Source organism: Egretta garzetta, unplaced genomic scaffold (genome assembly GCF_000687185.1).
Source record: "Egretta garzetta isolate BGI_Z169 unplaced genomic scaffold, ASM68718v1 scaffold69, whole genome shotgun sequence".
Classification (NCBI taxonomy): Eukaryota; Metazoa; Chordata; class Aves; order Pelecaniformes; family Ardeidae; genus Egretta; species Egretta garzetta.
The window spans coordinates 1842650-1867861 of NW_009260790.1; the positions used below are offsets into that span (position 1 = coordinate 1842650).

The 25212-nt window shown below is 39.3% G+C and overlaps 3 protein-coding genes across 3 annotated transcripts in view; 1 reads left to right on the forward strand and 2 right to left on the reverse strand.

The window, feature by feature from the left end:
* Positions 1 to 322: 322 nt before the first annotated feature.
* On the reverse strand, positions 323 to 6062 carry LOC104133095 (arylacetamide deacetylase-like 4). The gene is made up of 4 exons (XM_009646465.2): positions 6054 to 6062; positions 4225 to 4441; positions 1360 to 1423; positions 323 to 1043 (listed from the first exon to the last, which is right to left on the reverse strand). Exons 1-4 carry the CDS (start codon positions 6060 to 6062, stop codon positions 323 to 325), a joined length of 1011 nt encoding a protein of 336 aa, XP_009644760.2.
* A 7205-nt stretch (positions 6063 to 13267) lies between these two features.
* Positions 13268 to 20287, reverse strand: LOC104133149 (arylacetamide deacetylase-like 4). Its single transcript, XM_009646519.2, has 4 exons — positions 20132 to 20287; positions 15797 to 16013; positions 14959 to 15022; positions 13268 to 14045 (listed from the first exon to the last, which is right to left on the reverse strand). Exons 1-4 carry the CDS (start codon positions 20285 to 20287, stop codon positions 13268 to 13270), a joined length of 1215 nt encoding a protein of 404 aa, XP_009644814.2.
* A 3384-nt stretch (positions 20288 to 23671) lies between these two features.
* LOC104133150 (arylacetamide deacetylase-like 4) overlaps positions 23672 to 25212 on the forward strand; it is a 6993-nt gene continuing 5452 nt past the window's right edge. Inside the window, exon 1 of the mRNA XM_035901853.1 lies at positions 23672 to 23746. Within this exon, the coding sequence (XP_035757746.1) occupies positions 23672 to 23746 (75 nt within the window). The remainder of the gene's footprint in view (positions 23747 to 25212) is intronic.

The following is a 25212-nucleotide window of genomic DNA, read 5'->3' on the forward strand; positions in this document are numbered from 1 at the left end:
TTCAGGAAGAGATGTTCTTGCTGCTTGCCTTGAATGTGTGCCAGCCGTGCAAAGATACTAGAATTGTTAGAGTTGAAGCAAAGCCGTATGTGCCAGGTGCCTCGCTTTTGCATCTCAATCTTATTGCTGTGTTTTTATAATAATGTCTAGAATGGTGGTGCTTTAAATAATCTTAGCATTTGTTTGAGAGTCACTGCAGAAATTAGAAAGTACAAAAAGCAGTCAAAATCCAAAACATAAATCAAATGTGTTTACATTCTTTGTCAAGTATAAATTAGCCAAGGATAATGTAAGACTTGCATCTTTGTTCTGAAAAATACTTTTATAAACTGTTTATATAATTGACAGTGCTATCCATTATCTTTTTTCCAGACAAAAAGGAAAAAATCCCATAGCCAAAAAAGGCTAAAATTCCATGGAAACCACTCTCAGAATGATACCAGGTCACTTGAACACCATTGTCTTCTAATCGCTTCTTGTATAACAGTCCATCATCCCTAAGCACATCAAACTCACAGGTCACAATGTAGGCTTCAGGAAGCTGGCAAATAATGGAGTCTTCAGCTAAAAGTGGGGAAAAAGTTATTGCTAAAATTTCTTTGATTGCTTCATGGACCTCAGGTTTAAATGAAGTGGATTTCTGGGGTACGTAGCCTCTAATCTTAAATTCATCAGGAATAATGTCAGCACTTATCCATTTTTTATACTTCTGTTTCATACTCTCAGGAACATGGCAATTTTGTAGAACATCTTCCAAACCTGATGGTTCTTTATTAAGGTAACGAAAACAGAAGTAGATGACTAGCTTCCGAAACAAGATGGGGACTGAAGCATTCTGTTGATAGGAAGGCAAATGAAAATCTAGCCCCTGTAGTCCTGGATAAAGTAAGACCTGAGCACGTACTTTTGGGAGATCTCTTTTGCTAATGATGATGAGAGCAGGATCCACATTATACTCTTCTAAATTCCTCATAAAGTATAAGGTGGCATTGAGACAATCGTAATATTGTCCTGGGTATGGGTGTTCAGGAGCCAAACGGTAACTGAAATGTCAAGGATATCATGGTTATTGTCAAAGTAATTATAAACATTTAATTTGCTTGTCCATGATTGACTGGTATGGTAGTTATGTAGGCCTTTTTTTCCTAATTTTTAAAGATTATATTTGTTTTTAACTCATGGTGTTACAGCTATTTTAGAATACTTTGCCTATAAGCACATTTCTAAAGTAAATGAAAGGGTAAAGCGAAAAATAGGGAGCACAATCTAAAATAGTAAATATTTTCAGCATATTTTCCAGAAATGTTTCAACTGTGAACTGTATTACCATAAATACTTCTATGTAAAAGTAGCACTTACCCAACAGACACAACCACTGAGTTGCATTTTTTGGCAATATAGCGGCATATTCTTTCAAAGGCTCCTAAAGAGAAAGTTTATCAGAAATGGTGTTTTAAAAATCAAATATCCTTTTGAAATGAAAGCATAGATCCTTGAACATATGCTCTGTGGAAGGCACTGCAACACAAGACCGATGAGTAACTTATGCAATGCGGTCTTTACATGTTAACATATTTTCTGGTTATTGGTTAGTGACTGTTAGGGCATAACATAAGCATGTAAGAATGGTAATACCAGGAAAAAGAGAAGTCTGGCTAGACTGGTATCACGTCTCAGCTGGCACTCAACAAAAGACGTCTAAGGAGAAGCGTAAGCTGAGGACAAGCATAGAGTAATTAGCATTACAAGAAGTTGAGGCTCAGGGCACTCCTTTGAGACAGAAACTGTGTCTTTAATTAATTAACTAATTAAACATTAGTTTCTTCCCTAAATTATTCTAACCACTTATTGAACCCATGATTTTAATGCTAACAACTTTGTGCAGTGAAGAATTCCATAGCTTGCTTACAAAGGAGTAAAGAACCATTTCTATTTGCTCGTTTTGTACCCGGTGTTTGCTACTTTCATTTGGTGGCACTAACTCTTGTACTGTAAGAAATGGTGGATAATCATTCCGTGTTTAACTTCTCTTGCTTCTCATGATTTTGTAGACATTTAATCTAACTGTCTTTATCTGTCTTTTCCAGACTGAGGAGTCATCGTCTCTTTGCTTATTCTCTTGTACAGAAGCACTTTCTCACCTATGCAGCCTCCCTCTGAGTCTTTCCAGTACTGCTATAGCCTTTTTGAGGTATGGGAACCACAATATATAATATATAAGCAGTATACTATATTTAGGTGCACCATGGATTTATTACTAATAATAATTCCTAGCTTTTTATTTGCTTTTTGACTGCTACTGTGCACCAAGTCAACATTTTCAGGCAATTTTCTACCATAATCCCAAGATCTTCTTCCTGCAAGGGAGTAGCCTGCTTAGAGTCCATTGTTTTATTTGTAAAGGTAGAATGCTCTGTTCATCTCTTTGACTTCTCTACACACCATTTCACCTGTTGTTTTATTGTCTAATCCTTCACTATCATAAAGACATTCTGCAGTTTTTCCACTTATTACCTTGAAGGACTTAGGATCGTACCAGCTTTCACCATCTTTTCTGGTTTTGAATATATTGATTTGCACAGGTCCCAGCACAGATCTCCTTATGGCAATCTCATGGGAACCTCCCACAACCCATCTTTTCTCTGTCTTTTAATTGGTTTTTATCCAAATGAAAGGCCTTCCCTCTTGTGTCAGAGGGGTGTAGCCTCTTTAAGAGACTCTTTTGGAAATCAAAGTAGGTTTTATCAACTCAAGTCTCCTTTATTAATGTATTTGCTGACTCATTTAAAGAGCTTACATTGATTTGTGAAGCATGACTTCCATTGGTACGGATTTTAAGGAGTAAGTCATATTTATCTGTCCACTGATTCTGTTCTTCGTTGTAGCTTCTGCTAATTTGCTCGTTGCAGACTTCAGGCTTACTGGTATGTAGATTCCCCAAATCGTTTTAAAAACTTGTCATTATGTTATTTGCTTTCCTGTTACCAAGTTCCAATGGAAATTCAAATGAAAAGTCACGTACTACAGCCAGTGTATCGGTATGGGTATTATATTAAGCCATGGCATGTGATACAGCTCCCTCAGTGTGCTGACTGCACAACAGCAATTGTGTTGTGAACAACAACTACAACTATGCAACTTTGTGGTGTGTTTTTTTCTTCCACCAAAAGGAACATCTCCCTTTCTGAAAAAGAAATAAAGTATTCTGTGCAGTGTTACCAGAAGAATCAAACTCCCCCAAATTGCTTCTATTTTTAATGCTCACTTATTGTTTATATTTTCCTTCATTTTGATTCCTTGTTTGCATAAATGGGAATATATTTACAGATTTTTTAAAAATGTATTTTTAAATTCTTTCTTGGACCATGTTATATTTTTTAGACTTCATTTGATATACAGACTTTTGTAGTGTTTTTAGGCAAAAGTTGAGTACTGAGCACAGAAGTGTATCTTAAATTCTGTACTTTGAGACCCTATCCAAGCTTACAGGAAACACTTTAGCCCAGCTGAGGTCCAAAACTAAAAATTCTCCTTGAGAAGTAACCAAAGCATTGTTCCAAAGAATGAAGCCAGAATGTATTGGTTTTAGCAACAGCTTTGCCATTTTCATGATACCATAGTTATTCCAGAAAGTAGATCTGGGCTGAGTTGCCTATCAGCCTAAAAGGATTTTAAGTTACATTTCCAGAAAAGATGGAGTATGGAGGAGAAGGAGGGAAGAGACATGGATTCCAACCCTTACTCCAGGACTGTTGCTATATCTTACTTTCAGCTAGCTGTTAGTTAAGGTACAAGAACATCCTCTGAGCTGAACTTCCCCTACAGAGACCTAAGCATATGTGTTTTGTTTTAATGGTCTCTTTCTCTGCCCCAGCAAACTGAATCTTTCTCAGAACATCTTCAACAGGAGAAGGAGCAGAGTCCCTCTCCCGTCAGCTGACAGCCGATTGAGCATTTTCTGGATCACAGTTCTGGATTTAGAAGCCTCAGCTCTGCTAAGAGTTGCTTTCACCAACTCTGCTTGTAGCCCAAAGGAAGTAGAAATGTGATTGCCCTTAACTGTGCACTAGACTATTAATTCCGCAAGGTGCTTTGCAGTTAGTATTGAGATTGCAAAGACTATTGTCATCAGGAAGGACAGGTGAGAGGATGACTGACATGTCTGAAGGTAAAAATGTAAAGGTTTGGATTTGATTTTAAAAATAAAACTTGCTGATTTCTTACTAATGCTCCCAAATGTGCCAGCGCCTCCATGAAAATACAGTATTCCTCTTCTTTTGCCAGCAGGTGGCCATTTAGGCTGATAAATCCTCAGTGGTACCTCATCTACTAGGAGGTCTTTGATAAGAAGCTTTGAATCTCTCCATGGTGGTATTCCATCTAGCACAGTTCGCAGTAAGCTTAAATCACTGCAGATCCCTAGCTTCTTCAAAATCGTTCCCTGTTGAAAAGAAAGAATTCGGCAAATGATTAGTGTGAAAGGTTCTGACTCTCTTTAATTTAAAAAAAATTCCTGGGTTTATTTTACTGTGTTGTATTTCAGGAGATGCTGGAGATAGCACTTCAGTGGAGTTACCGTGACTATTGAGAAGCCATTGAGCAGTTTTGATTGCATTAAATGTTGCTGAAGATTGCCAAAAAGTAACATCAACTCCATTCTGCATAGCCAGTTGTTGTCTTGCTTGTTGTTTCTTTTTGCATGTTTATTTTTGTGAATCGAAAGATAATCAGAAATGTATTTAAGCTGAAAATGCGAGGGAAAGGAGAAGACTAATCTTTGATTTTGAAATCAGTGTTAGAAGCGACCATGGATGTGAGGGTCAGGAAAGCGGATTAGAACTGTAGTTTATAAAATTGGCTCTGCTAAAATTGATGGGATTGTCATAGGCTCTGGCATACAGCATGATCAGGAAGACAAATAGCATTTGTTTCTATTTCTTACAGCTATCATGAAAAGAGGGCAACATTTTAGAAGATATTTTGTATTTCTCGTATTAAAGATATTTTGCCTGAAAAATTACAAAGAAAATTGCGTTACCCTAAGAAGAAATCTTTGAGTAGGAAAGAAGAGCCTTATAGTATTCAAGCTGTACCATAATGTCATAACTTTAAAATGAACTGTTTTGAAGTCTGATATCAAAATAGTTTGCTATCTGTAAGGGAGCGGATTTGGTGATCATTTTTAGCCCAAGGAAATTGATGTTTTAAGACTAACATACGTAGATTTAGAAGGTGATTTAACACACCAAGAACTTGGTTTATCTTGATTTTTTTTCTCTCTAAAAATCTGTACCAAGATTCTATGATGCTGACAGTATCATACAACTTTGGAGATGGAAGGAGCAAATTCCAACTGGATAGTTTTTAATTCTGTAACACTTTTGCATTCAAGAAATGACTTGCCAACCCCGTAACTGTTTGTAAAAAGGAGTAGGTTTGTTATTAGCCTGAACTGGAAAAAATGGAGAAAATTTTTGAAACTGAAAATATCCCATTTTAATGTTTTTTCCCATAATAAGTAATTTCCACTTCACATTTGAAAGATTTTTAATTTTGTCTTTATGCTATAGAGTTAATGGACATGGATATATTGGAATTACATTAAATTCCCTATCATGTGAGTAAATGCACAAACACACAGGCATTTTTAAAGAATAAGCGAAACTGAAACACGTTATTCTTAAATACACCTGTGTCCTACTTTCTGAACTAACCACACAAGAAGACCTCACCATTCCTATCCATTTTTATGTTTCATTTATTTTATTGTTCGTAGTACACTGTGTATATATATATGTGTTAATTTACACATGAAACATTTTTCCAATGTGGCTGCAGTTTGACAGATGCACTGAAAAATCTAAATACACATTTCAGATTAGTCATATCAGTTTTATGAGTTAATTTAACATGATTTAGTTCATATAACAATGCTTACAGGCTTCAGGGGGGGTGAATTGCTGCTTCTTTTTTTCTTAAGTCATTATCTCCCAGCTCCCAAATATCCTACCAAAATAAAAGTGAAATCCCCAGTTTTAAGAAAGTTAACTTACCATGATCATGGTTGCAATCAACAATGAATGGAAAAACCGAAGCTTTAGAGGTTGGCCAATTCCCGGTGGCAATTCTGAATTTAAAAAATCGTAAAATACCCCCCCCAAAACCAGTGCTGGTATTATAACAGGAGAAATGAAAATAATTCCTATTATTGCTAACGTTGTATAAACAGATGCCATTTCACTTCAATAGAAGCGAACGCTAAAAAACCCTATGCTGTCTTAAGCCTTCTTTTCAAATGTTTCTGAGGTGTCTTCACAGGAGACTAAGCACTGAGTTCATGAGCAGAAATAAAAAGTTTATTAATGTTGCAATACCCTAATTTTCTCCACCCTTCTTTTGCTAATGATATTATTGGCAACACTTCCTTAAACTAAAAAATGGGGAGGGGAAAGTATTCACCCTTTACAAAAGGTGGAATTCAAAGTATATGGAATTGATTTATATCACGAGTTCTTCACTAACAATAAGAAATGATTATCCAGAGGGGCCCTTATTTGAAGACTGTCCGTGTCTGGTGTGTTGTGGCTTCATTAGGGGTGGACATTCCTGTTGTAGCATTACATTTTAGTGATGTGGGGCTACTTGCAGTTGTCATCAGGGCGTATATTTCTCTGAGAAATAAAAATATTCAAATCCACATTTTGTCTGATAAACTGTATCATAGTGGCATGCAAAGTGCAAGTCTTAACGTACATTAAGGTCTTTCCAGATCCATGTGGTGTGTTCGTAGATTCAAGCCACCATTGTTTCTGGTAAAAGCTTTTCACTAATTAAACTCTCAGAATTTTATATTCATTGTAATTCTTGTCTGTGGTTTAATGTGGAGGCATTATGAATACGTGTATATTATTAGTGAGGGATGATTAAAGTTAGTGGCAGTTGTTTGGTGAAATAATTTTTCTGGTTTGTATTCTTCTTACTGGTATTTAATTTTCCACCCAATTTTAAATTTATGGCTCCTGAACATTTTTCCTAGCCTGGCTTTTAAAATGAAATTCCAATCTGAAAACTGAATTAGTCCTCACCTTCATTAGCATAGTATTTAAGGCAAAGCGATCATGACAGCTGATTTGCACAATTTCACCTTGTGGATATAAGAATGTGTGGGATAAAGGAACGTAGATTTGTGCCAAGGTTTGTGAAACAGGCAAATCCTCAGCTGTTCACAGCAAGGGCTTTCTCTTTCCTGAACTTGGCTGATACGGGATCGCCCTGCTCTTACATGGAGCACAAATTTAGCAATAATAGTTGGTTACAAATGTCAGGCTGTAGAATGTTGAAGCCAAACCCAGATACCCGTGGCCAGTCCTCATTCTGTCCTAAACATATCAACGTTTATCCATAGGGCCTTTTCTGCAACACAGCGGGGTCATCTTACTGCTAGTTTGGGTTATTAGTTCTGTAAATAGTTTCTATGTAATGTGATATTATAGCACAGCCTGTGGGGGTTTTATTATTTGTTTTGCCATATATTCCCAGCAAAACAGCAGAACAATACGGTTCTTACTAAGTGCTTATTTCCGATGTCTGTGCCATCAATCAAAATATCCTGAAATAAATTACCACGTAGAGATGAGCTTTGAATATTGTATTTCAGCATTCTTGACAATTTCTTATGCTTGAATCCTGAGAGGAGGAAAATTCTGTGCTTTCAAAAGAACCTGTAGTCAAGAATAGTAAACTCATAAAGGCACTTACTACTGCAGGGGCAGTAAACAAAAACTTGTAAGAGCAACCAGCAGTAATTTCATTAAACACCTGACGTTTGGAATAGATCAGTTCAGGTTATGAAAGCTTCATACCAAAGGGACATGTAGGTCTGCTGTAGCTGTATCAGCTGTTGCTGACACTGTATTGGCAGGAGTCTTTTCTTCACCGTATTCAGTGAGTCAATAATTAAACACCTTTAATCAAAACCAAAACACCTCACAGATGCCATCCCTATTTTGAAACTTTGATGGATCTGATAGAGTGGAAGGAATATTTGCTTACTGTCTGTTTTATTTAAAAATAAATCTTAAAAGGGGCAGTTTGGGGTTTTTGTTTGTTTGCTTTTTGATGTTATGCCCTAGCAGTTGTCTTCAGTAAGAATCTGTTGTACAGTTGTCACAGTCTGAACAAAAATCCTTCAGTTATGCATTATAGCCCTCCGGTTGTTAAAGAAGTGTTGGTTAAGTAATGTTTCAGAATGATATCTTAATATTTTACTCTTAATATCTTAATATTTCACTCTTAGAGCATATTCTGAGTGAGCTCAGTTAGAGCATATTCTAACTGTATACTATCTAAGCACCTCAGTCCTTCCTCCCTGTCCCTTTACCACAGTTTCCATGTTTTTCCAGAATCAAGCAAATCCATGGTCTTTGAGCTGCTCGGTCCTTCTGGAGATGCTCCTGTTCACAACTGTTTAATGATACCTGGTGCCTTATATTCCAAAATGCTCATGTGACTCAAATAATCCTGTTGCTACGTGTCACTTTTCTACTGATGCTTGTTCAGAGATGCTTCAGATATTTACAGTCTGGTCAGCCACTCCTGCACCTGCAGATGTATGGATAGAAATATCTATGATCACTGTCAGGGTCTCACATTTCTAACAGTCAGTGGGGTTTTTTGGTGTGTTTTTCTCCTCAATTGTTTTTGAGGTGTTAAATTGTCAAAAAAATGTTTTATTGCCTTTCAATCCATGAAGTGAGTACCTTTGATCTTTGCAAACAAAAAGGCTTTTTCTCTTTCTGGCAGTAGATAGATACCCACCTTGGAGAAAAAGCTGCTAGGAGTAGCTCTTTAAACTATAGGTGTTTGCTGATGTGTTTGGCTGCATCCATTCTTTTCTTCTTTCAGCAAGCTCATTGCAAAACCCCAGCTTCCACAAAGTCTGTACCTATCCATAGACGAGAACAGCCTGTGTTAGCCAAAGAAGACTGTAGAGATTCCACTAAACTGGAAAAAATTAACACAGCCTGGAGTTTGGCATTGTAATGAGCATTATGGATAGGCATACGGTTCTTTAGTTCTTATAAACCAGTCAGCTGCTCAGAGCTCACAAATTGATACTTTAATCATTGAATTTAGTGTTGCTGGAGACTGACACGTTTAATGTATCAGCTGGCAAGTACAGAATAGATGATAATGGAGTAAATTCTTCCCATTTCCTCATCAACGATGATTTCCTCATCCTCTGTTTATGCAAGAGGTTAAGTCACCTCTAAAATTCATTCTTTTCTTAATTTTTCAGCATATTTCTAATAGTCATAGTAATGATGGGAAGGTGAAGTATTGTAACAATACCTATTCAGAGAAATATGATCTTTGCTGGTTTTTTCCCAGGCTTAACCTGTTGGGTTTGTAAGGTTTATGTAGCTGTGGAGTCACAGATCTCTGTAGACTGAGAACGTGTAAAACTCATCAACTTCACATCAGTTGTTTATCAGCAAAAGAGGCGGGCAGCTGCCAAGCGAAACACTAATAGAGGCATAAGCATCAGGGTAGTTGGTGCTAATGAGTTATGTGAATGTCATGTGTTACTGCTGAAAAACACATGATGTTGTTGTAATGCCTTTCTTTAAAGTATTGCCAAACGTTTAACTTCTGACTGTAGGCTGTGTTTCCTAACAGTTAACCTATAGTGAGTTGAGTATTGTGGAGCTACTGTGTGTAATACAGGAAATACTACGAGGATTAACTGAAGTGTGGTAAAGTAGCCAGATATAATGACTCGGGTATTGATTCTCTCAAGTATAACCAGGCTTAATAACAAAATGGAAGGCATAAAGCTAAGAAAATGGGAAAAAATAATGTATTCCAAAGCTTCTTACGTGCTCCATGATACTGTTTTTTAAAGGTGCTATGTATTTGCTTGATCTATCTCTGTCTTCATTTAGCCTGCCTCCTACCTACCTTCCGGCGTCCTCCCTTTTTGTTATCTCCATCTCCCCACCCAAATTAGTAGCTACTCCCTGTGCATTTTGCTCTTACTCATGACCGAAAGCCATCTCCCATTTAGTCTGCTGTAAATCTTTATTTCAACATGTCCCTTCTTCCTCTAAGTTATTCTTTGAAGTCTATCCCTTCCAAATGACTCCAAGGTTAAACATCTGCTAACAAATTCTGCAGTAAAAAGCTGTGCTATATCAAAAAATTCAAATACAAATTATGACAAATATTATGTATTAGCATTCAGTGTTGGAAATTCAGATCTTGTGCTGTACAATTCAGAGCAGGTACATTTTTGAAATGGTGACTTGACAGAAGGTTTTTGTTACGGTAGCGTTTTGAAATGTGGATGAGTTCCTGCATACGTGTGGCTCGGTGGCTGTGCAGTTGTGTTCCTCAGAATGAATGAACTCTGCTCCACACAAATGGATTCCAAATAAGCTGTTCTGGAACATCCACCTGGGATTTCATGACAGCTCACCACACCAAAATGTATTCTTATTAAGTCATAAGTAGTTTGAATGTAAACATAAAAACTGCAACTGGCCTTAATTTGCTGTGGCCGGATTTGTCTGAGACTCCTTACCCCAAATACTTAGGTTAGCAGTTTCTTCACTACCATAAGAGAGTCAGCAAACACAATGATTCACTGAGGCAACGGGCAATCAGAGCAAGAAAATTGACAGGCACAAAAGCAGCCCCAGTTTGCAGGATTATGCTGATTTCAGGAGCCGTACAAAGAATGTGCATCATAGGCAGAGAATAATGGTCAGTGCTTTTAAATAAATAATATTTATAAATAATAGGGTTAATACATTTGGAATGTTTTCTAATTGCCTGCTTATTTTTAAAAATACTTGCTATTGTGTATTGACTTTTAACTGGAGTGATAGAAGGAGGTGATGTAAAGATAGCAAAGCAGAAGATAACTGAAGTTGCAGACTTCTGTAATAACCTACTGTAATTTGGTTTGTTTAGAAGGGGTAATCTAACTTCAGAATTGTTATGGCTTAAAATGTGCTCTGTTATTAAACATACAGCTTTAGTCTGTGAAGGGGTAACAACAGGTTCAGTAAAAATATTTAAGTCTAAACCACAGAGTGACCTTTTGTAATGTCTTTCGGGTACTCATATTCTGTGCTCAGAGCACAAAGAAGTTTGCCAGGTTATTCTGCTGGCACTAAAACCCCAATTGTGCACTGACATCTGGTGATGGGAATGATGCACAACAATTTGCTTCCCTTTCTTAATTTCTTTTAACATCTTCCTCTAACACATAACTGTTCAAATAGTGTCCAGGCCTTGCAGCTGGACTGAACTTTCCAGCATTTCACTAGTTTTCAGGTCTTGACAGCATCCTGATCTATTCCTGAATCCTTTTATTTGTGATACACTGCCTTTGTGCCAAAGTCTGGAGACCATGTGGCTCATGTCTACATACTTAGGGTTAATACCTCCAGAGCAGACCAGCCTTGTCCACGCCCCGTTGCTGCCTAGAGAGCGTGGTGGCACAGTCTGTCTCCTTACTCAGGATGCAAGCTCTAGAGTAAATGATCACCTCGGGCATACTCACCTTCCCTCTTGGAAGGAACCAGTTGTTTCTGTTGAGATGGGAAGTAACTGGCCTCTTGAAGGAACCTTACTTGTCAAGATTCTGTTTTCCTAAGTTCTTCATAGGCAAAGACTCCTGATAGCCTAGATTAAAAAAAACAAACAAACCCAGAACAGATCTGTAGTATCATCTTCAGCATGTCATCTGTGGGTTTTTGTATTGTTTAACTTTATCCTTCATCTCATTGTAAACAGTTTAAGATCAACGTGAACTTTGAATTTTTTTTTTTCTTTCTCCTTCGTTCTCCTTTCTCTGCCATGGCAGTTGTTGTGGTTTAACCCCAGCTGGCAGCTGAGCCCCCCCCAGCCATTCGCTCACTCCCCCCCACTGGGATGGGGCAGAGAATGGGCACGGTAAAAGTGAGAAACCTCATGGGTTGAGATAAAGACAGTTTAAGAGGTAAAGCAAAGCAAACCCAGGAATTAATTCCCTGTTTCCCATCGGCAGGCAGGTGCTCAGCCATCCCCAGGACAGCTGGGCTCCATCACACGTAACGGTGACTTGGGCAGACAAATGCCATCGCTCCCAACGTCCCCCCCTTTCTTCTTCTTCCCTGAGTTTATATACTGGGCATGAGGCCATATGGTCTGGGGTATCCCTTTGGCCAGCTGGGGTCACCTGTCCCGGCCATGGCCCCTCCCAGCTCCTTGTGCCCCTGGCAGAGCGTGGGAAGCGGAAAAGTCCTTGCCGTTGTAAGCCTTGCTCAGCAACAACTGAACCATCAGTGCGTTATCAACATTCTTCTCATACTAAATCCAAACCACAGCACTGTGCCAGCTACTGGGAAGAAAATTAACTCTGTGCCATCTGAAACCAGGACAAAGGAAAACATCCCTGGGTTATCAATACTGTTTTCAGTACCAATCCAAAACATAGCCCCATATGAGCTCCTGTGAAGAAAATTAACGCTATCTCAGCCAAGCCCAGCACAAACTTTACATGGTCCCTCTAGGAGAAAGTGTTTCCTGCTTCAGACAGTGCAGGCCTACAGTTAACACGAGCTCTTTGTGAAGTAACCATTATGACTGTATATTCCCATATATGTTTATCTATATGTAAAAGGTATATGCATGATTTTTTCATAGATGTTGTATTCCTTAACCAATACTTTTTATAACATCTGTAGCCCCAGGCCTATCCCTTCTCCTGACCTCCTCTCCTTTCCTTCCACTTCTTTCTTTTCTGTCTCAGATATTTTCTGCTCTATTCTGTTCTTTAAGCTTGCCTCATTCACCTCTCAGCAGATACAGGCTTTGATAAATCATTGATCACACTCATTATACACGTACCCTGCAGAATCATGCCCTGTTACCTGCCCCAAGTTGTCCTCAAATCGCAGTTTGTGTTTTAATATTACCAGAACTTTACTGAGCCAAACTGTGTTGCAAAACACTTGCCATGGGGACCAGAGCTTTTATGGGTACAGGAGAAAACTCTGAGGAGGCGGTGCAAGAAAGTTAAGTTCACTTGATTCTGCCTCCCATATGAAAAAAATGAAGCAAAAGCCACCATCAAATCAATTTATTGGGTAAAAAGAAGACAGACACAATGCAGAAATTTAAGGTGATGACTTAAGAAAAGGAAAACTGAGGATTTTTTAAAAAATCTTTGCAAGAAAGAAGAAATAGGAATCAGGAAAGGAAAGTAAGAAATGGAATTTTACATCAGTCCTAGAAAATCTACTATCTTTTCCAGGCCTTTACTTCCAGACTGGAATGCTATCACCCCACCACAAACAGCTAAGAACACTGTTCCATGGAATCCCTCTTGCAGGTGGCACCAGGTCACTTTTATACCATGATCCTCTAATCGTTTCTTGTACAGCAGTCCATCATCTCTAAGCACATCAAATTCACAGGTCAAAATGAAAGCCTCGGGAAGCTGAGCAATAACACTGTCCTCAGCTAGCAGTGGTGAAAAAATGGGGTCAAACCCAGGCCTGACCAGCGTATAGAGTTCTTTTGAGAATGGACGTGTTGTACTTGGTTTGTAGCCTCTTGCTTTAAACTCATGAGGGATGTGGTCAGGACTCACCCATTTCTGGTACTTCAGTTGCAAATCTTCTGGAATAGGAGAAACTTTAAATACTGCTTCTGTGGCTGACAACTCTTTATTAAGATACCTCAAACCAAGAGCAAGGGCTCGTTCCTTTAACAAAACAGGGACTCCCTCATTCTGCTGATAAGAAGGCAAATTAAAATCCACGCACTGGAGAAAAGGGTATATTAGGATTTGTGCTCTCAGCTTTGGGAGATCTCTTCTGTTCACCAGTGCTTGGGCAACCGCAGCAGTGAGTGTACCTCCGCTACTGTCTCCACAGACGATAACGCGCAAAGGGTTGACTCCATAATCTTGTGCGGTCCTCATAAAGTGTATGGTGGCAGTGAGACAATCCTCAAACTGGGATGGATAGGGATGCTCCGGAGCTAAGCGATACCTAAATGGAAAGTGTTTTAACATAGTCATATCTAGTGAATGATCCCGCCATCATCTTTTCATTCACATATTTCATTTGAAGAGAATATTCTGAGATTACACCTCTTTACCTATCTCTTAGGCGACTGAAGGCACATGCTGAGTTATTGTAGAATTGGGTGGCAAGGCAGGTATGTACGGATCAGTTATCAGCAATTCTAGTTAGAAATTGCAGTGAACATTTCCCAACAAATGGTTAGAGAATATGAGCGTAGAAAATTGATAATGAAATCATGAAACGTTTTCAGTGCTTTTCTATAAGCTGAATTCTTCATAAACAGAATCAATAAGAGCTAGTTGTTCTTCAAGTATTTTAGGATGTAAATAGGATTTAGAGCAATTTTAATCAATTTCCAAGACATCAACTCTTTTCCTGAACTTTAAAAAATTGGTTCTTTTAAAAATGCATTACAGCTCATCAGGAAAATATTTTAAATGTAGATCTCAGGTCAACTGCAAGTTAAATGTGGTTCCTCCCCACACCCCAGTTTTTCAGAACTGCTACTAAAATGAGTACTTAGTAGTCTGGGCAACTGTGCTTTTGACAGAAACACACTTCAAACACAGCTTTGGCTTTCAACTTAAGGCAGTTTGGATATGGCTTTAGGAAACAAAAACATCTTCACCTCTTAGTGGTGGCTACAAATGATAAAATTATTAGAATGGATTTTATTTGGAAACAAGCAGGTGGGGGTTAGTTGCCTGGTTCTTCCTAAGAGTAATTAGTGCTAGTAAAAGGCATGTGATCATTAAATCTAAGTACTGTATGCACTTTACAAGGAACTTGGCTTGCGGTGACAACACGTTAAGCCTTACAAACCTAGGAGGAGGCAGAAATGGCTATTGCATGGTGTGTCCAGTGTGACTCCACTTACCCAACAGACACAACCACTGAATTGCTTTTTCTAGCGAAATAGCAGCATGTTCTTTCATAGGCCCCTGTAAAACAATATATTTCAATGGAATTGTAACTTGCTTTAAAAATAAGTTGAATGAAAATATTCTGAAATTCTTATCTCTGTTCTGTAATTAATGCTACATGGCAATTCTCTTATTGTGGTGGCATGGTCTATCTGGACATTGGTCACGATTTCATTACATCTGTGGGAATCTTCTTGCCATTAAGAAACCTGGAATTTACACCAATGCATTGCTTCAATCTCCTCTTTGAAAAGTTGATTCATAGAAAGCACCACTGCTGCCACTTCTGAAGTGGTACTGAAGATGAAAAGCTATTTAAAAAAAAAGCAACCACAAAAGACCCCTGCTAAATCTAGCATGAGAATTTTTCTTGTGCATGAGCCACCGTCTAATCTCTTATGCCTTTCCATTTCAAATGCCAAAATGTATTTTTTCCTTGTTTCGCCAATAGAAAGACACACAGGCTTGCACACACATGTTATCACAAATTGGGCTCTTTAAAATAAGAAATAAAATTCTAACGAGTTTTTCAACTTTTCTTATAAGCATGAGGGACAAAAAGAAAACAGGTATTAGAAATTATCAGAGAATACAAGTTCCAGATACATGACCTGTATAAAGACAATTTAACGTGATGCCTACTGGATGTAAATAAAATTATTCTGATGTCCTGAAATCGTTTTGTTATTTATAATGCTTAACGTACCAACTCTTCTAGCCATTTAAGAGATGCCATGTCAGATCAGAAACTACATGGGATTTGCAGTTACAGCTCATATATGTACTACTTACGAATGCTTCCAAGCTGTCCAATTCCCCCATGAAAATAAAGGATTCCTCTTCTTAGGCCAGTGGTTGCCATTTTTGGCTGGTAAATTCTTACTTCAACCTTTTCAAACTTGAAGTCCTCAATTAGAAGATGTTTATCTTTTAATGGTGGTATTCCATCCATTATAGTCCTGAGGAAATAGAGCTCTGAGGTGATACCTACTTTTTCCAAAAATTTTGCCTGTTAATGAAGGGAAAGAAACCACAGATTAGTTCAGATTTCCATCTTACCTGGAGACCGATCCTGTAGAATTTAAAATTCCACAGTCAATTCAAAGTCTGTCTCCTGATGGTTCTTACAATGAAGTGGCCAGTTACAATGATGATTTGGATACATCTTCATTGTAATGTAATATGTACCAAAATTTGAAATTCAAGGAGCAGTAGATTTGACAGGAATGGATGAATTTATCTTCTGTAGCTGGCTTGTGGCCACGCTTCTCCAACAGCAAGGCCTCTGAGCCTGTGGGAAAGCCGGCTGGAGAAGCGCAGTGACTTGGTTTATTAATACCATCTTACATCTCTGGCAAAAATGTTACCAGTACTGTCTAGCAGAACACACGGTTAGCTTTGGTGGTAACTTCTAGATTATATTAGAAATGTTAGATGAGAGCATGGTGTTTTTAAAATTGTTTCATTCTTCAGTGGTGAAATTCTGATTTAGTTTTTATCAGTAGGAAAAAAATCAATCTATTAATAGTAGATAAAAGGCAGCGTCAAATACTTCAACTGGTCAGGTGTTTAAGCAGCCATGTGCCTGAACAAAATATGGAGAGAGCAGTTACAGCATTTCAGACTTCAGCTTTGGATGAAGAAATGTGACTAATACTTTAGTTTCCCAAACTCACACTACTTTTTAACTTGCAAAAAAAAATTTCTGTAGCACCTACCAGAGCTGGCCTCCTGAACAAGAATAGCTTTGAACCTTAGCTTGATCTTCTCACAGCTCAGTGATTCTTAAACACTCAGGCTATCACCCTGATCTAGGCTACTTCATTGCATCTGGATGGCTCTAAGCTGTTTCAGTTGTCTGCTCTAGTCTATTCCTGCTCAAGAGGAAAAATATGAGGCAGTATCATTATATTTCCACTATATTGGATTACATTTTCTTCTTTTCTTCTTCAGCAGTACACTTCTCTAATGAGTAACTTAATTTGTTGTGTTGCCGTTACGCATGCATATGTATTTCAAAAAGACTTGCATATACAAAGGTATATGCTGCATGTATCTTAAAAAACCACAACAAGTCTTGTGGCTTTTACCTCACATTTCACAGACCTCATGATTCCTTCTACAGAGCTCCTGTATGATGGAAATATAAATTTGTTTCTTTAATGCCCCAATTCCCTCTGGTATTTTTTCCTCACACTAATATGTTTGTAACAGTAAAGGTTAAATCTGTAGCGAGCTATGTTGTTTGTACCTAATACAGAGATCATCTTTGTCTTGGAAATACTAAAAAACCCCATAGGAGTCCTTATCAACCGCTGTGTTTAGCGTTGGCACTCTGACATCCCGTTTTTGTTAAACCTGCAGTAATTTCACGGGTCAACTTTCACAGAGACTGGCATTTTTTTATGTTGCTGTTAGGTACTTCACTGTTAGCTGTGAATATCTTCTATGGATTATCTGCAACAACATATAGTTAAGGCAGACATCTGTAATTATCATCATGCATAATCTTCACCATTATTTTGGTTAATATGCAAATGAAATTTTAATCCTGTGTTGTTTCAAATTGCATTGTTTTAAATTGTACAGTTCCTGTGGACAGAAGGTCTACAAGAACCGGTGGAATTTGCATTTTTGCTTTGTTTTCTGATTCAAGTCCATTTTTTTAGTGTATATGCTCCCTCGAAGTGAGGTGCTGGGTTTTGGCCTACAGTGTCTGGAACAAAGTGATCACTTGCATGGCAGCTGCAAGACTGGTCTGTGTGTACCTAGAATACAGCTAGACTATGTATCACTGACATCTTTATTACCAGAAATACCACTTTCAGGATCTTCATGTTTATAAAGCTTGCTCTTTTGCAGGTGATTAACCAAGTCAGTCAAACATAACCAACATTTTGACATTTGTAAATAAATGCGACCGATTAGTAGTGCAATTTGTAAACCAGTAATTGGACAGTTTGGTTACATGTTCATTAAGGATCTTCTAACACTGTAGCTGGCATGACAGCTTGAAAATTAATAAAGACTTGCAGGTAGCATAAGACAGTCGAAGTACGGGACTAGAGAACTGCAGCCTCGTTTGAAGCGTTGTCTAGCTCAGCCTAAGTGCAACAGCATCTGGCATTCACAGTCCAACACTGAAAAACTGATCCCACTGGCAACAACCGGCACGGAGATTTCCATGCACCAGGAGAACAGCTGTGTAAGAGCTGCGTTAGCTTGGAAGTGGGAGTCCAGATACATGTTCAGATCAAAAGATTAGGGCCTGCGGCAACATGCATACAGTAACATCTGTGGGAGGGGTGTGACAGAGCTGTGCTACCCGGGGCGTCAGGGTCTGCTCTCCTCTTCACACGGGTGCAAAGGCCTCCTGCGTACGCCCCGGCATGCGGGTGGATTGCACGCTGCGCTAGCCCTTCTGTCTAAAGTGTTACTGGAATAAATTGGGTGCGAGACGCTGACAAACAATTAGCACAATAAGTAGCATAATTTAATGAGCCCCTCTATTTCGCAGACAGTCCCCTGGCTATTTAGCTTTACTGATGTGTCAAGTTTTCTTCTTACAGACTGCATATTAGGTGAAAAAATAAAGGATGAGTTAATAGATTTTTCAGTGAAGAAGTTTTATTAAGATATATAAGTATATCCTCATAGGTGCATGCAGACATTTCTTCATAAAATCTATTAGATTGGGCACAACAAACTGGTTTGTCTCCAGCGACTTCACCTGCATCTTTTGTCCCAGCTGAAGACTGGCTTTATCATAGGTTGTCATCCCTTGAAAGGATTTGGCTACTTTGGCATAAGTAATTGGCCTAACAGCAATACCAAGAGCTGCTACATGACTCAGACTTTACTTGCATATCAACTTTTATATAACCACACTTCAACATTCTTGCCTGTCTGCTCCTTTGAGGTGATGTGGTACAGTGCTTTTGCTTGGCCTCTTGCTGGCCAGCAGTAAGGATACAAAATTATAAGATCAGAAGTTAAAAAGTACATTAATCACCAGTAAGTTTCTAAATTCTGCAGTTTAGCTTTTTACATATGAATTACACAAAAACTTTGTCTGATGGATAAAGTGTATTCATACAGCATTCTGAAAATGTGCAAGTCCACCCATTGTATAGTAGATACAAGAAAGGTTAATTTGGCTTCTCTTACTATCCTGTTTCATTGCATTGCTTTACTGTCGCAGCAGTGCTCCAGCCTAGGTGGGGCACATCTCAAGAGACATGAGTCACGTTCTTAGGAGCTTGCTGGCTGACTTCAAAGAAAACTTAATAAGCAATGTAGGAGGGAAAGGGAGGAAGATACGATGACATTAGAACACAGAATTGCAGTGAAATACAATGTACAAGCCGAAGAAACTGAAGGGTTTTTTCGCAATTTAAACAACTAAAAGAAAAGAAGCTTGATTTAGGAATTGCAAAAGAAGTGGGTTTATGACAGAGGCAACGACTGGTTCAGGAAAGGATAACTGATGAAACACAAAGACAAGTGGAAGTCCCATTCTAGTTCTGAAGAGAAACAAGGATGAAAAACAAGGGAGGATCAAAACTGTGCCAAAAGCAATGACACAGAAAGACAGCTTTAATGTTATGTGTACTATCTCGAAAAAGGAAGTCCTATAGACATACTGAAAGGCAAAAGATGATGAATGTGGCAGCTGCCTTTCAGATGGCTCAGAAGGAGAGTGATACAGCTGCAGAAGAGAGCTGAGATCACGGACATCATTTAGTTGCTCATTCTCTAAATAAGCACTGTGTTACACAGTGCAGCCATTCCCCATACACAGCACAGTAAGCTTCTTAAGCCTTCCAGCACTGCGCTGAGGCAATGGGATTAAAAAGCTAAAACATAGGCTGTCAGAAAAAAATGGGTATCACACAGTCTGTGGAATTTTTTTTTTTCCATAATGTTACCTTTGGTGCTGTATAGCAAGCAGAAGAGTGTTATACCCAGCTGGGCTGAAGGTATCTGCAGTGGTGTTCACATCACCAAATTAATCCAGTTGCATGTTTGCAATATATTTAAACATTGAGTCTAAAACCCTTCACCAATCCATTACCCCTCTAGCAGTAATTAAATTTAAAACTCCAGCTTTAATCAAGTTTTACTTACCAGACCAAACACAAAGTTCAGGATGTAATGAAAAACATAAAGCTTTTGGCGCTGACTAAATCCATGAGGGATTTCTGCCTTGGGGTGTTCATAATAGAATGCTATTGCCACAAAAACAGTCAAAATAGCAAGAAAAATCACTAGGAGGAGTTCCATCTCTTGGTAGCCCAGTGGAAGAACCAGCTGTGGCTTCCTTCCCCCTCTGACTTTTAAAGTATTTCTGGAGATAGAGGCGCAGGATTGGAAACTCTCTTCATATGCCGTCATCCAGCTTTTAAAAATGCCAATAGGAAGATGAAAGCATATGTCAATCAAACTATACAATTAAACAGACAGTTACAATTAGTCATGGGAGAGGCTTGCATAAGCATTTTTTCATATTTGCAGCTAACAACCTTTGAGTCTGTGCCAATCACTGCAGAACCAGTGTTTAATGTATCCTCTGTAGCGTCAGTGCTATGGGAAGACAAAACCTTGTTATGTCTCTCCCTATTTCTTGAATACAGTCAAGTCTCTATTATTCCTGAGCTCCTGTGAGGTCCTGTGGAACAGGATTTCTCAGTAATCATCTTCAGAGCTGCTCAGTTTCTTGACTTATTGTGCCTCCACACCCTACTTCTTCAGACTTTTCGAGAAATCAAGGTTTCACTGTCGCAAACATGTTTCATAACATTTGATGACTGATTTTGTACACTGCTATGCCATTGAGTCTAATGGAACCAGAGGCAGCTGCAGCCTGAAGTGTCAATGCTTTGCATCTTGTTTCATCCTCCTTGATAGCTCCTTTCCAGCAGGTGAAAGCCTGCACCAACTGTCAGGTTCATTTGTTTTGCGTTTGGTTTTTTAATGGCCGCTTCGTTGAACCTTACAGTACTGTGGTCTGTCTTCTCATGAATATATTCCTTACAGGTGTCCTTACTAGCCATCCGCAGCCTGCCCTGTGGTGAGCTTTAGGATCCGTGCCTTCCTCTGGAACTAACCTACTTTTCACTACACAAATCATTAATGATAAGATTTAACCTGAAACAAAAAAATCTGTAAAGCAAAGCTTTTTCAGCTCATATGATGTCACCTTTGATAAGTATCTTTTTACCAGTCTGCCCAAATGGCGAAGGCAACAGATTCCCACTCTGAAAAACAGCAGTATGGGTAAAGTGAGCGTGTAAAATTTTTCCTTAAATAGAAAAAAAAAAAGGAGTACAAGGGATGAGCTGACCTTGAGATGTATATTAAAACAAAACTATCATCCCCTCTCCCTCCCTTGCCAGAAGGTTGTTTACATGCTAAGTATAAAATCGTGTTCCTTTTTGTTTATTCTTCCTTGTGGCACTTGATAGAGTCGCCGGGCTCGCTAAGGGATGTTGGTGAAAGGCACACTGCCTGGTGATTGGGAAATGGAAGTGGTGAATTCAAACCTGTCAGGCCCGAGGTGCATATAGGGTTCAGCTTGCTTATAACTCAGACAGGTTCATTAGGAAATACTGTTACACGGTTGCAGCTCCCTTCCTTAGTGTTTAATAGTGACAGTAATTAATCAGCTTTGTGCTAAACCGTGCTGTCCCAATGAGTTAGGTGTGGACTCTGTATGCTCATCTGGTTCGGCCCTTCTGGGGATCTAAGAAGGCTTCTGACACTTGTGACAGATCCTTTGTACCAAGGTTCTTACCACCTATTGTTCATCTGTTTTCTACATTGTTTTGGTGCCAGTCCTTATGGTAGCCAGTTTACCAACAGCTGGTAGGTCTTGGACTCTTTTGGGCATGGGTTGAGATATCACGGCACCCCCCCAACCCCAGGGGCTCCACACAGACTGGATGTGCTGGAATTTGGTATCGGATCTAGAAGAAAACCTCGTTGATTCCTGAAGTAATAAACTGGTTTTTTCCTTTGGGCATTACAGGTACGCAGAGTAATACTTAATGTTTCGTAAGCGTAGACTCAACAATTGACAAACTTGCTTGAGTCCCAGGATGGAGAACCATTCCCTAAATAATCTTTCAAATGTACGGTCTCTCCGGCTTCTGATTTTTTAACCTTATCTCTTGCTCCTGTAGGATAGAATTGGTCCCTGAGGCCAATCCCAATTTCTCTTACCCCAGGAACTCCTTTTCTTATTAATTTCCAGTGAAAAGCTAAATGTCGCTGCCTGAAGTCTTGTCAATACTGGGCTGGCGTCCTTAAGCTTTTTCTCTGTTGTGTAGCTGCACATGCTAGGGGAGACAGAGACTGAGCTATTGCAGTGTAATTTTCCTGGGAGGTCCCAAAAATTCTCTGCCTGTCTCTGAATCATGGTGCTGATTTGGTGGCAACTAGGTACTGACCTGCTGAGACTCGGACACACCAAGCTTGAATGGATACCTGTACTTGGATACTGGGAAATGTTCCCAAGAGGAGGTGGCTGCTTGACCCAAGAAGCTCCTACTGAGTCCTGCAGAACGCGAGAGCCGTCTGGTGCTCAAAATCTGAACGTGAAAACTGAACGAGCCTAGTCGAGTCCTCGCCGACATACTCCGACTGCTGTTAGCTGTAGGCTTGTACGCAAAGCACTGACAGGATCTGTTAATGGCTTATTTTGCACGATATCTTGTGTGTGCACACTTGCATCTGTGATTATTTCTCTGTGCGCATAATTCCTTGCGGAAAGACATTGGTGTGCATAATTCTGTAGGCGCACTGCATGTTTGTGCTTGATTGTGTTTTAAGTACTTGACTGTAGCTCGTTGAATGTGCTGACAGCGAGACAAACCTGCTGTCAGGAGGCGCTTGCGTAAAGAGGCTACAAAAAATTATTTTGTATCTCTCCCTAGACAAACGAAAAATCTTTCAATGAGTGATAATTTTGAAAACTAATTCCACACTTTGGGAACTATAAAATGTCTTCAAATGAACGAATGCTCTATCTCAGCAATGCAAGACACATAGCGGATCTGTAATTAATTAAAATAAATTAGAGGACAGGAAGTTCCATGGAGACGATCAGATCTTGCGACTTTCTAAATTTAGGAAAATACAGGAGTCCCTACTAAAAAAGGAGTACATTGTTTCAGCACTTGCTGTTCTCTGCTCACCCATCTGCACTACCATGGTTATAACCCTCAACAGATTAAAATGCATGTGTTCAAGAGAGCTAATAATTCTGCTGACATATTATAAAGATAAATTTATTAATATTTGTAGTAAGTTAAGACCTGCAGATAAAGGAGCATGGAAAAATCTCAGGAGTAGGTCAGTGTAGAGTTTGGACATTGGCCCATAGATGAGGCACGAGTCCAGAGACTGAAAAATGAAAAGAAAACAAGTATTGGATTGCTGAGCAGACAAGGAGCATAACACACCCGCACCGAGAGAGATGTGTGTAAAGCAGTATGTGATCATACGTGATTGCCTCATAACTTAAAACATACAAAGTGGAACTGTAGGGACAACCACCTCAGCTCTGGCACTTCCAACCTGCAAAGAATCATCAAAGGAACAAGCCTGGTGTAGAAGATGCAAAGAGTGATACGCGAATAAAAATGATCTTAAATGAAGGTAAGCCTAATGACTCTCACGGGTTTGACTGAAGTTCATGATGTCATCCCCAAACTAACTTTAAGCCAGCCTGCTCCTGTACAGGTAACAGTATGGCCACAGCAGAACAGACATGGATTAACTGCTCACATACAATCCAGCTTTTTGCATAGCTTTTACAGCAGATACCGGCTCTGCTGGCCTAGCTTCATCTACCCACATGTAAGCTGGTAAGCCAACCTTCATCTTGAGGTCAGAAACCAAAATGAATCCCCAGTTTCACATCAGGTTGTATAACCTAATCCTCAAACAGTGGAACATTTGAAACTTTATCATATTATTTATTCCTGGAAGAATGTCTTTGCTTGAAGAGTAAATTGCCAACACCTGCAATAGGAAAAAAAAAATCTGTTGTGTCAACAAAGCCTGAAGAAACATCATTTCATCTTGCCAGAGGAACTGGAGAATAGGAACTCACAAGTAACAACCTGCTGCTCCGGAGATTTGTAACTGCTGACTCCTCACCCCATTTAATTAACATGGTGAGAACACGAAGAATTTAACCCACCATCTTCTTCCTACTCCCAATTTGGCTGACAAAGAATGAAGAGACGTACTAAGCTCTTTCCACACTTGTGGGTGCATAGATATATCTGATGGATTCCTTCTATTTACTGGATGATTTACTACTATGTAAATAATGTCTGTGGAATGATTTGGATTAAGTAACTCCCATGAATTGCAGTCAGGATCTTTGTGATGTCTGTTTGATAAGCTCCACAGCATGACTTTATTTTATTTAGGTAAAAAGTACAGGTTAGGTACATAGCGAGCTGGAGGGAAGAGTTGGAGGAAAGCTCTGGAAAAACAGGCAGAGGTTAAGGTCTCAGCGAGGAGATTCGACACACACTCAGTGGGCAGAGCGGAACCACATCTGCAAGAGCAGCAGCGGGAGGCCTGAGAATTGGGGACACCTTGCTGGAGGCAAGTAATGGCTGCCCTGATTTTGAAAAAACCATAGCTCTGCAAATCATACCTCTACAATTTTTGGGATGTCTCCATTATGCCGACTGAAGCTCAGGGCAAGAGATACTGGTTGAGAGGGAACACTTAGGTTTTAGAAAGACAGTAAGGATCAGTGAATGGGGATCTTGATTTGTGTATACTGGAAGGTTTAGCTTAAAGAGGCAGGAAATGTGAACCAAAGTGTTTTCACATTCTTTCAGAGAGTGGTTCCCCAGTATGACTTTTTTAGAATTTGTGCTGCAATCTTTCTCCACATTTTGAGATTTTTTTACAGGACAAGGCAGTGTATTCCCTGACATGATGCTTCATTACACCCTGCTGATGAAAGCAAGGAAAACCAGAAGCAAGCACACTCAAAATCGTAAGACTGAGGAATGAAAAACCTACAGAAAAAAGAACAAGCCAAGACTGCAGAGATTGGAGATTTTTAGAAAAACAGATGCTGCCTTCCATTTGGATTTCGCAGCGCAAAGGCAGCCGGCAGCTGCCCGCAGGCTGTCTTTGGGCAAGGAGTCGCTAAATTTCAGGACAAGCGGCACACTGCC

Excerpts from the sequence above, each read along its gene's own strand:
- LOC104133095 (XM_009646465.2), bottom strand. Across the intron at positions 1,424-4,224 it reads TGGCACATTTGGGAGCATTA|GAGCCTTTGAAAGAATATGC; the intron begins GTAAGAAATCAG and ends CTTTCTCTTTAG. Across the intron at positions 1,044-1,359 it reads TCAGTGGTTGTGTCTGTTGG|TTACCGTTTGGCTCCTGAAC; the intron begins GTAAGTGCTACT and ends TTGACATTTCAG.
- LOC104133149 (XM_009646519.2), bottom strand. The coding sequence starts at position 20,287 with ATGGAACTCCTCCTAGTGATTTTTCTTGCTATTTTGACTGTTTTTGTG. Across the intron at positions 16,014-20,131 it reads TGAACTTTGTGTTTGGTCTG|GCAAAATTTTTGGAAAAAGT; the intron begins GTAAGTAAAACT and ends CTTCATTAACAG. Across the intron at positions 14,046-14,958 it reads TCAGTGGTTGTGTCTGTTGG|GTATCGCTTAGCTCCGGAGC; the intron begins GTAAGTGGAGTC and ends CTTTCCATTTAG.